The sequence below is a fragment of the Pristis pectinata genome, chromosome 1 (genome assembly GCF_009764475.1).
Source record: "Pristis pectinata isolate sPriPec2 chromosome 1, sPriPec2.1.pri, whole genome shotgun sequence".
In the NCBI taxonomy this organism is placed as follows: domain Eukaryota; kingdom Metazoa; phylum Chordata; class Chondrichthyes; order Rhinopristiformes; family Pristidae; genus Pristis; species Pristis pectinata.
This window is the reverse complement of record NC_067405.1, coordinates 121,870,401-121,882,759: the sequence shown is the minus strand read 5'-3', so window position 1 is coordinate 121,882,759 and position 12,359 is coordinate 121,870,401. Positions and strand designations below refer to the sequence as shown.

At 42.7% G+C, this 12,359-nt stretch overlaps 1 protein-coding gene across 1 annotated transcript in view; it reads right to left on the bottom strand.

The window, feature by feature from the left end:
• Window positions 1–12,359, bottom strand: part of LOC127568054 (ribosome quality control complex subunit NEMF-like) — a 73,442-nt gene that overhangs the window by 41,214 nt on the left and 19,869 nt on the right. Inside the window, exons 12-13 of the mRNA XM_052011318.1 lie at window positions 11,032–11,109; window positions 1,727–1,935 (exon numbers count right to left, since the gene is read on the bottom strand). Coding sequence (XP_051867278.1) covers window positions 1,727–1,935; window positions 11,032–11,109 — 287 coding nt within the window. The remainder of the gene's footprint in view (window positions 1–1,726; window positions 1,936–11,031; window positions 11,110–12,359) is intronic.

Below are 12,359 nucleotides of genomic sequence, written 5' to 3'. Positions count from 1 at the left end.
ATGATATTCGTGTCCTCCATAGCAGAGGATTGGAGGATGGACAATGTTGTTCCTTTGCTCAAGAAAGGGAATAGGGATAATCTTGGGAATTATAGACCAGTGAGTCTTACGTCAGTGGTGGGCAAGCTGTTGGATAGGATTCATAGGGACAGGATTTATGAGCATTTGGAGAAGCATAGTCTTATTAGGGATAGTCAGCATGGCTTGTGAGGGGCAAGTCGTGCCTCACGAGCCTAACTGAGTTTTTCAAGGAGGTGATAAAACAAATAGATGAAGGTAGAGTGGTGGATGTGGTGTATATGGTCTTTAGCAAAGCATTTGACAAGGTTCCCCATGGTAGGCTCATCCAGAAAGTCATAAGGCATGGGATCCATGGAGACTTGGGTGCAAGGATTTGGAATTGGCTTACCCACAGAAGGCAGAGGGTGGTAGTAGATGGAGAAAATTCTACCTGGAGGTTGGTGACTAGTGGTGTTCCACAGAGATCTGTTCTGGGCCCCCTGCTCTGTGATTTTTATAAATGACTTGGATGAGGAAATGGAGGGATGGGTTAGTAAGTTTGTGGATGACACAAAGGTTGGAGGAGTTGTGGATAGTGTAGAAGGTTATCATAGGTTACAACAGGATACAGACAGGATACAAAGTTGGGTGGAGAAGTGGCAGATGGAGTTCAGTCCAGAAAAGTGTGTGGTGGTGCACTTTGGAAGAACGAACATAAAAGGTGGAGTACAAAGTTAATGACAGCATTCTGAGCAGTGTGCAGGAACAGAGGGATCTTGGGGTCCAAGTCCATAGATCCCTCACAGTTGCCGCGCAAGTTGATAAGGTGGTTAAGAAGGCGTATGGTGTGCTGGCCCTCATTAGTCAGGGGATTGTGTTCAAGAATCATGAGGTAATGTTGCAGCTCTATAAAATTCTAGTTAGTGCACACTTAAGAGTATTGTGTTCAGTTCTGGTCAACTCATTATAGGAAGGATGTAGAAGCTTTAGAGAGGGTGCAGAGGAGATTTACCAGGATGCTACCTGGATTAGAGAACGTCTTCTGATGTAAGGTTGAGTGACCTAGGGCTTTTCTCTTTGGAGCAACGCAGGATGAGAGGTGACTTGATAGAAGTGTATAAGGTTATGAGGGGCATAGATAGAGTGGACAGCCAGCACCTTTTCCCCAGGATGGCAATAGCCAATACCAGAGGACATCCACTTAAGGTCAGAGGAGGAACGTTCAGGGAAGATAACAGAGGTAGGTTCTTTACACGGAGAGTGGTGGGTGCCTGGAATGCACTGCCGGGGTTGGTTGTAGAGGCTGATACAATAGGGACATTTAAAAGGCTCTTAGATAGGCACATGGAAGTAAGAAAATTGGAGGGTTATGGGCTATGCAGGAGGAAAGGTTAGATTGATTATGGAGGAGGTGTACATATAGTTCGGCACAACATCGTGGGCTGAAGGGCCCGTACTGTGCTGTATTGTTCTGTTCTAAATGGACAGTCAATGTTTTGGATCAAGACCCTTCATCTGGACTAGATTTGCATCATTGTTTCTTTTACATTTTTGTTTCCCAATTTAAAATAATTAGAACGAAGTAAAATGAATGGAGCAAAAGACTGTATTTTTCAGAACTGCAGATTCCCTAATACTTTCCTATTAAAGTTTTCCTATTAAAATCCTAGATCTTCAGTTATATATCATGGATTAAAAGCTTACATCAAGAAAATAAAAAGCTTACTTTAGCAACATTGTAATATGATTCGTATTCAGCTTCAACTCTTTAATGGAGCATGCCACAGGGTCTTCTTGTTCCTGTGCTTCCTTTACAATGCTTCCAATTTCTGTCCAGTCAATCTGATTAGCTAAGGCGCTGCGTATCACTTCAATAGCTTTATCAACAACAGTCAGATTGATCTCAATTAGCTCGCCTTTCAACTTATCGTATTCCTAGTGAAAGAAAAATGTAGATACAAGATTATTTCCATTTCTTAGAATAATCTTTATAGCAGAAAAGTGCATTGTAATTTCAGTGGAATAATCAAAAGAATACCGAATAAAACAATACTTGGAGAGGGAACCAAAAGCACATTTGAAGGACTGAGTTTTAAGGAATGTCTTAAAGGTGGAGTAAAACTAAAGACATGCAGGATAGGAATTCTGGGCATGAAGATTATGTGCAGAGTTTGTGGAGATAAGGGGAAAAGAAAATCAAGCCCAGGAAGCAATGTAAATAAGAGAGTGAGAATTTTACAGTTTAGGCTTAAATAGGTGCCAAAGAAGTCCAATGAGAACAAAGGTACTGTTGAAGGGACTGCCATCAGATAAGATGCAAGCAGCAAAATTGTGAATGAGCCTTCAGCTTATGAAGGACAAGAGTTACCAGGTAGCATTTGTATAGCCAAGTTCAAAGCTGTCAAAAGCGAGACTGTGGGTTTCATCAGTAGCTGGGCTAAAGCAAAAGTGGGGCATATAAATGGAAGTTGCCATTGAAATGGAGAGGATAGGGGTTTGGAAGCTCAAATCCTGTGTTTGATGCTGTTAAAAGCAGTGTTCTATAATCAGAAATAGATTTATCCTGGAGTAGATCAAAATTGCAACCATTGAGGACACTTAGTGCTCAGTGGGAAATTCAATCCAGCTTTTCAGCAGGATTTTCATTGGCATAAAAATCACTGCTCTAGTATAAAACTCTCCCAAATTACATTAACAATAGTGCAACATGCCATATTTGCATCCAATGTGATATTCTAACTCACGGTTCTTATTTATACACAGTAAAGCCAGCTTTTACCAACTCTGTTTCCTCTGAAATAGTGCTTTTTAAAAAGGCCAGCACTCAAACTGCATGCTTTGCCAGGCTGCCCCCACCTTGCATCTTCAATGACTTCCAATGGGGATTTGTCTGCACTTTGTATCTGTTTTGCTGGATGACATGGACATGGTGCATGCATGGTTGAGGGATGGGCAACTCAGTGTTCTGGGGCACCAATGGTTCTGGCATGACAGAGGTAAGAGAAGAGGGGGAGTTGCATGATTGATTAGGAGAATGACATGGCTTTACTTAGAGAAGATATCCCTGGGTAAAAGTCCAGTGAGGTCACATGGGTAGAACTTAGAAATAAGAAAAGGGTGATCACTTTTATGGGATTATACTGCAGCCCCCGCCCTCAACAGTCAGCAGGAATTAGAGAAGCAAATACATAGGGAAATCATAGGTAGGTGTAGGAATAATAGGCTGGTAAAAGTAGATGACTTTAGTTTCCCTGATATTGGCTGGGTCCTGCCTTGATGCTAAGAGCTTGGATGGGGCAGAATTAGTTAAGTGTGTCCAGGAAAGTTTTCTGAAGCAATACACGGATGGTCCTTCCAGAGAAGGGCCACATTCATTCTCTTCTAAGGAAATGTGGCTGGGCAAGTGGATGATGTGTCAGTGGGGGAACACTTTGGGACCAGAATCAGGTTTATTATCACTGACATACATCGTTAAAGTTTTTGTTTTGCACCAGACGTACAGTGCAAGACATACTATAAGTTACCCAAAAAATAAATAATAGTGCAAAAGAGGAATAACGAGGTAGGGTTCATGGATTCATGGACCGTTCAGAAATCTGATGGCAGAGGGGAGAAACTGTTCCTGAAACATTGAGTGTGGGTCTTCAGGCTCCTATGCCTCCTCCCTGATGGTAGTAATGAGAAGAGGGCATGTCCCAGATGGTGAGGGTCCTTAATGATGGATGCCACCTTCGAGGCGCCGCCTCCTGAAGATGTCCTCAATGGTGGGGCGAGTTGTGCCCTTGATGGAGCTGGCTGACTCTACAACCCTTTGTAGCCTCTTTTGATCCTGCATATTGCAGCGTCCATACCAGGCGGTGGGTGATGCAACCAGTCAGAATGCTCTCCACCGTTTATCTGTAGAAATTTGCAAGAGTCTTTGGTGACATACCAAATCTCCTCAAACTCCTAATGAAGTAGAGCTGCTGGTGTGCCTTCTTCATGATGTCATCAATATGTTGGGCACAGAATAGATCTTCTCAGATTTTGATGCCCAGGAACTTGAAGCTGCTCCCCCTTTCCAACTGTTGACCCCCTCAATGAGGACTGGTGTGTGTTCTCCTGACTTCCCCTTCCTGAAGTCCACAATCAATTCCTTGGTCTTAATGACATTGAGTGTGAAGTTGTTGTTGCGACACCACTCAACCAGCCGATCTATCTCATTCCTGTACACCTCCTCATCACCATCTGAGTTTCTGCCAACAACGGTGGTGTCATTGAATTTATAGATGGCATTTGAGCTGTGCCTAGCCACAGTCATGAGTGTAGAGAAAGTAGAGCAGTGAGCTAAGCACACATCCTTGAGGTGCACCTGTGTTGATTGTCAGCGAGGAGGAGATGTTATTACCAACCCGCACTGACTGTGGTCACCCAATAAGGAAGTTAAGGATCCAGGTGCAGAAGGAGGTACAGAGGCCCAGGTTTTGAAGCCTGTTGATTAGTACTGAGGGGATGATGGTGTTGAACGCCAAGCTGTAATTGATGAACAGCAGTCTGACATATGTATTGCTGTTGTCTAGGTGCTCCAAAGCCAAGTGAAGAGCCAGTGAGACTGCAACTGCTGTAGACCTGTTGTGGCGGTAGGCAAATTGCAGCAGGTCCAGGTCCTTGCTCGGGCAGGAGTTAATTCTAGTCATGACCCATCTCTCAAAGCACTTCATTATGGTAGATGTGAGTGCTACTGGGCGATAGTCATTGAGGCAGCTCACCCTGCTCTTCTTGGGCACCAGTACGATTGATGCCCTTTTGAAGCAGGTGGGAACCTCCGACTGCAGCAGTGAGAGGTTAAAGATGTCCTTGAACACTCCAGCCAGTTGATTGGCACAGATTTTCAGTACCCTGCCTCGTATACCATCTATATTTCTATGGCATTAGATAGGAACTCATAACAGTTGATTAGGAGAGGCTGTTTGCAGGCAAGGGGATGTCTGGCAAGTGGGAGGGTTTTATAAGTGAGATAGGAAAGTGACATCAGGGTCAGCATGTTCCTGTTAGAGTGAAGGGCAAGGCCAGCAATATTAGGGAACATTGGTTGACAAGGGATATTCAGGGTCTGGTGAAGAAAGAGGAGGCATGTCAGGTATAGGCAGCTGGGATCAAGCAAGTCCCTCGAGGAGTACAAGAGACGTAGGAGTATACTCAAGAAGGAAATTAGGAGGCAAAAAGGGGCCATGAGATATGCCTGGCAAACAAGATAAAGGGGAATCCTAAAAGACTCCATATATGTATTGAGAGCTCACAGTAGCTCGGGAGATACTAGGTGCCCTTTAGGATCAGTGTTATGATTTATATATGGAACCACAAGAAATGGGCAAAGTCTTAAATAAGTATTTATTTTTAGTATTTACCATGGAGAAGGATGTGGAAGCCGGTGAGTTCAGGGGAGGGAACAATGATATCCTGGAGCATATCAACATTACAAAGGAGGTGGTGCTGGTGGTCTTGAAACACAGAGGTGGATAAACCCTTGGGTTCTGACCAGGTGCATCCTAGGATGTTACGGGAAGCAAGAGAGGAGATGCTGGGGCCTTGGCAGAGATTTTTGTATCTTTGTTTGCCATGCGTGAGGTGCTGGAAGACTGGAGGATAACTAATGTTGTGTCTTTATTTAAGAAGAGCAGCAGGGATAAGCCTGGGAACCACAGGCTGATGAGCCCTTACAGCAGTGGTGGAAAAGCTATTAGAACGGATTCTGAGGGACAGAATTTATTTGCACTTGGAAAGGCAAGGATTGACTAGGGATAGTCAGTATTGGTTTGTGCGTGGGAAATCACGTCTCACAAATTTGAGGTTTTTTTTTTGAAGAGGTGACCAAGGTGGTAAACGTTGTGTACATGGACTTTTGCAAGGCCTTTGACACTGTCCTGTATGGTAGCTGTTCCAGAAGGTTAGAACACACAGGATCCAAGGTGAATTAGTAAATTGGATACAAAATTGGCTGTGTGATAGGAGACAGAGCATGGTAGTGGAAGGTTATTTTTCAGATTGGAAGCTCATAACCTGTGGTGCACTGCAGGATTCGGAGCTGGGTCCTCTGTTATTTGTCATATGATTTTGATGAGAATGGTAAGACTACTGAACGGTTCCCTTATATGATGAGATGGACTCTTGACCTCACAATCCACCTTGTTATGACCTTGCACCTTATTGTCTACCTGCACTGCACTTCCCTGTAGCTGTGACACTTTACTCTGTATTCTGTTATTGTTTTTACCCTGTACTACCTCAATGCACTGTGTAATGGATTGACCTGTACAATCGGTATGCAAGACAAGTTTTTCACTGTACCTGGGTACAAGTGACAATAATAAACCAATACCAGAATGTCAGTGGCATGATTAATAAATTCACAAATTACACCAAAATTAGTGGTGTGGTGGATAGTGAAGAAGGTTGTCTAAGGTTACAACAAGATATTGATCAACTGAGAAAGTGGGAAAGGGAATTGCAGATGAAATTTAACTTGGACAAGTGCAAAGTGATGGATTTTGAGAAGTTAAATCAGGGCGACATGCACAGTGAATGCCCTGGGAAGTGTTGTTGAACAGAAAGACCTTGGGATGCAAGTACATAGTTCCCTGGTAGACAGGGTGGTGAGGAAGGCATATGGAATGCCCCCCTTCAATCAGCTGAGGCGCTGAATATAAGAGTTGAGGTGTCATGTTAGTTGTACAAAACACTGGTTCAGCCACATTTGGAGAATTCAGTGCAGTTCTGGTCATCACACTAGAGGAAGGATGTGATTAAGCTGCTGTGGGTGCAGAAAAGATTCACAAGGATATTGCCTAGATTGGAGGGCTCAAGTCAACAAGAGAGACTGCACAGGCTAGGTCTGTTTCCCCTGAAGCAAAGGAGGCTAAGAGGTGACATGATAAAGGTATATAAAATTATGAGAGGCACAGGTAGACTGCCAGAGTCTGGTTCTCACAGTAGGGATGTTTAAAACCAGAAGGCAGAGGTTTAAGATGAGCAGGAGGAAGGGGATCTGAGGGGTAAATTTTTCCATAGAGTAGTTGGTATGTGAAATGAGCTGCCAAAGGAAGTGATGGAGGCAGGAACAGAAACAACATTTAAGAGGTATCCTGAATGAGCAAAGCATAGGGGGATACAGAATTAATGCAGGCAGGTAGGATCAGCATACATAGGCATGAGGGTGGGCAGAAACATGGTGAGCCAAAGGGCCTGTTTTTATGAGATACAACTCGATGACTGTCAGCTCCCCACCCCCTGAAGATCATATGAGAAGAGACACGAAAGGACTCATCATCTAACACCCTAACCACAAACAGTTTACAGGGAATGATGCTCACAGCTGGAATTCTCTTTAATAACCTAAGTGAGCAATGGGACAGGGAGTGGTGACTGAGTGGTTTAGAGTTAGGAATACAGGAGGTCATTCTCAACAGAGAGCTAGGGAGTATAAGAGAGGTTAAAGATGGAATAAGGTAAAGGTTACAGCTGATAGACTGAGCAACTCCCCAAAGTCACTTTAATCATAGCTCCCAAGTTCACATTTACCACTAAAGCAACAGGAACATCCATCACTGTTACTTCTGATGATGTGTTGTTGCAATAGTATTCCTGTTTAGCACAAAAGGTTCAGATTTTTGGTGTATGTGCTTGATTGGCGAGCCAATGGTGCAAAGCTATCATTCATGAGATTATGACTAATGCCTCAAGTCAGGATACCACCTAAATGTCCTTGGATCAAAATCCTGGAATTCCTGTATGAGATCATTGTGGGAGTACTTTTACCACCACTTCTCAAGGGAACTTAGGCATGGATAATAAATACTGGTCTTGTGTACAATGCTCATTGACCTGAATGAACAAAAGGAACAAAATACAGTGTACGCTGAGAATCTAAAATAAAAATAAAAAATGCTGAGTATGTTCAGGCAACCATAAAGAGAGGAACAGAATGACCTTTCATCAGAACTTATACGAAGAAATGTTGCAGCCAAACAGATTATCTCAATCAAGAATCATAGAATTATTACAGTACAAGAGGAGGCTATTTGGCCCATTGAGTCCATGCCAGCTCTTTGTAGAGGGATCTATGCAATCTACTCCCCAGTTTTTTTTACCCACACCCCAGAAAATTATTTCCCCCTCAATTATCTATCTGATACCAGTTGCAAGGCCCTGATAGATTCAGTTTCCACCATGTTTTCAGCAGGAAGATCCAGATTATAACTACTCTCAGAGTAACAAGTATTTTCCTCTTATCACTCTGGCATCTTCTGCCTATTAGTTTGAATCTGTACCTCTCAAACCATCCGCTAATGGTAACAGCTTCTCTCCATCTAAATCTATCATGATCTTATACAACTCTATCATGAGTAAGTTTAGTAATTAGGATAGCCAGGAGCACAATAAAGGAAAGGAAAGGAATACTCAGTTAAATTGCACTTACTTCAGTGTACTAAGATTAACAGGCAAGGCGGATGAACTCAGAGCGTGGATTGGCTCTGGAGACTGGGATGTTATAGCCATAACAGAAACAAGGCTGAGAGAAGGGCAGGACTAGCAGCTCAATGTTCCAGGATACAGATGCCTATAGGCGTGATAGAGGTACAGGTAAGCGAGGAGGGGGTGGTGCCTTTTTGGTAAGGGAAGATGTAATAGCAGCGCTTAAGAGACGACATCCTTAGAGGATCATCCAGTGAGGCCATATGGGTACAATTTAGGAACAAGAAGGGGAGCATTACTCTTATAGTCAGTGGTAACTTGAGGAGCGGGTGTGCAGAGAAATTTCTCATAGTTGTAAGAATAGCAGGGTTGTATTAGTGGGAGATTTTAATTTCCCCGGTATTGACTGGGCCACACAGAATGTTAAGGGCCTGGATGGGGTGAAATTTGTGGAATGTGCCCAGGAAAGTTTCATGAGTCAATAGATAGAGGGACCTACTCAGGAGGGTGTAATACGGGACCTCCTCTTGGGGAACAAGGCAGGGCAAGTAACTGACATGGCAGTCGGGGAGCACTTTGGCTCTAGCAACCATAATTCTATTAGTTTTAAGACAATGATGGAAAAGGAAAGGACAAGTGCACAGGTTAGGGTCCTAAACTGGAGCAGGGCTAATTTTGAGGGAATTAGGCAGCATCTAGCAGATGTCGATTGGGAGAGCCTGTTTGAAGGAAAAAGAACAAATGACAAGTGGGAGGCTTTTAAGAGTGTGATATCAAGAGACCAGGGAGAGCTAGTTAGGTAAATTCAAAATTGGCTCGGAGGTAGGAAGCAGAGGGTGGTGGTTGAAGGTTATTTCTCGAATGGATGCTGGTTACTATTGGGCTGCAGGGGTCAGCATTGGGACCCTTGTTATTCGTTATTTATATAAATGATTTGGATGTGAATACACAAGGCTTGATCGTCAAAGTTTGTAGATGACACGAAATTAGCCGGTGTTTTTGACAGTGAAGAAGTTTATCGTAGATTACAGGGGGATCTTGGTCAGTTAGGGAAGTGGCCAAAGAGTGGCAAATGGATTTCAATACAGATAAGTGTGAGGTGATAAACCAGAGTAGAACTTGCACTATGAACTGTAGGGCACTAGGCAGTGCAGTGGAACAGAGGGACCTCAGGAGTACAAGTGCATAGTTCATTGCAAACAGCATCACAGGTAGATAGGGTGGTGAAAAAGACATTTAGCATGCTGGCCTTCACCAGTCAGGGCAGTGAGTATAGGAGTTGGGACATTATGTTGCAGTTGTATAGTCGTTGGTGAGGCCACACTTGGAGTACTACGCACAGTTTTGGTCACGCTGTTATAGGAAAAATGTGGTTAAACTGGAAAAAGTGCAGAAAAGATTTACAAGAATGTTGCCAGGACTAGAGGGCCTGAGTTATAAGGAGAGGTTGGCCAGGCTAGATCTTTATTCCTTGAAGTGTAGGAGAATGAGGGGCGACCTTACAGAAATGTTTAAAATTACGAGAGGCATAGATAAGGTCGATGGTAACAGTCTTTTCCCCAGGGTAGGGGAGTCTAAAACTAGGGGACATAGATTTAGGGTGAGAGGGGCAAGATTTAAAAAGGGACCCAAGGGGCAACTTTTTCACACAGAGGGTGGTAAGTATATGGAACAAGCTGTCAGAGGAAGTGGTTGAGGCAGGTACAATAATATCATTTAAGAAGCACTTGGATAGGTACATGGAGGGGCAGGGCTTAGAGGGATATGGGCTGAACGCAGGAAATTGGGACTAGCTGGGTGGACAACGTGGTCAGCATGGACTTGAAGGGCTGAAGGGCCTGTATCCGTGCTGTATTGCTCCATGACTCTTCTTGTCTTTTTTCATTTTAAGGAGAACAATCCCATCTTCTCGGCATAAATTTATAGCCTAAATGCTCCATTCCTGGAATTATCTTAGGAATTCTCTTCTACACTTGAACTTGCTCCAGGACCTTCCTAAAATTTGATGGCCAGCATTGACTCCTTTACTTCAAATGTGGCCTATCCAATGTTTCATAAAGGTGAACATAACTTACCTTCTTTTGTTCGCTATACCTCTATTAATGAAATGCAATATTGAATGTTTTACTAACCACAATCTCAATCTATCCAGTCACTTTCAAAGATTTTTGAACATCTATATCCAGATTTATTGTCTCTGCACATGCTGTAGAACAATGCCCTTTAACCTTTTTGTCTCTCTTTGCTCGTTGTGCTGTATCACTGCTATAAAAAGAAATTCTAGACTGATAAGCTGACAAAATAAGTTTTACATACACTCCTGGTTAATCATTTTTCAGGATGTGAGCATTAATTGCCATTCCCTAACTGCCCGAGGTGGTGGTGAGCCATCTTCTTAAGCGCTTGCAAACCTGATGAAGTTACTCCCAAATGCTGTTGGGTGCACTCTTCATATTTACAATGTAAACAATGCACCTGAAAGTATATATACTTTAGATGTATATATAATGATATTCACAACAGTAAATTAGCCATTTACCATCATTCTTTACATTGTTACAACTGTGGAGTTATTTTTACCTGATTTACTTGTAAAGATTCCAATCTTTTCTCAAGGTCTTTACGAACATTATCCAGTTTCTTCAATGCTTGTTTTTCCTTGCAGATAGAAAATTTGGTTTTACATATAAGGCTTTCACCTATTCTACAAATCCTTGCAAATTACACATTAAGCTGATTACAACTCTACATTCACAAAATCATATTATGTCATGGCCTTGAAGTTCTGCAGGGATTGTGCTTGCATGACCTTGAAATTGCTGGTTAAGTCACATACATTAGGACAATACTGCATAGAAAATAAAGTAACTACTGTAAATGTAGTCCAATAATTTTGATACTTTGAGCCAAAGATGAATTTGGGATACAAGTCGGTCAAGAAATTGTCACTACACTGCAATAAGTAATAAAGATTATATGTGTTATGTCCTAGAAAACTTTAATAAGGCACATATAAATGTTATACAATTTAAAATATAATAGTACAACAAATTGCAAAAATGTGGAGATTGCAGATCCCACTAAATTCAGCCTCAACCACGATAGGCCAGATTGTCTAACCCTCTGACCCCACCTTTCATAACATCACTGGTACTCCAGTTCAGGGCATCACTGGCCTCTCCCTCAGCCATTCCCAGGGTCCCCGGCCTCTCTCTCAGCCACCTAAGGGGTCCCTGGCCTCCCTCCTCAGCTATTCCCAGGGTCCTTGACCTCCCCCTCAGCCATTCCCCAGGGCCCCTGGCCTCCCCCTCAGCCACCACCCCCCCCTCCCCCCAGGGCCCCTGGGCATCAGGCTTCAAAAATTTATGTTCAGGCAACATTATAAAGTAATATAACTCATTCTGATTACAATTTTGGCAGGAGAATTGTTCTCCTATTAGAAGTCTCAACAAAGGCATACGTGCATAAACAGCAACTAGCAAGGTGTTGCAACTAGAAAGGTACTATTATAGTGCTTGGTTAAAACTTGCAAAAATTATGCTAATCAAGAAAGACCCAAAATCCTACAAAATGAATTTAGGAGATTAAGAAACAACATTATGAGCAATACTTCATAGCTGGACATTTTAGGATTCTGTCACTGACTACGTGCTGGGTAATACTAAGAAACTCAAAGGCACACGTTTTTTTGCCACGAAAAATCTTTTTACTTTGCTGGACACTGGTACAGTTTGAGAACAGATGGGAGTTATTCTTTCAGGATAATCTACCCTGACAGGGAAGGCGCTAATGTACTTTCAAAGGATAATTTTCTTTACAGGCAGAGCAAAGCTTTTTTTTAAAAAATGACAACCCTATTTTTGTAAAATTTATGAATGTCTATCAATGTCAAGATTATACAACATTTC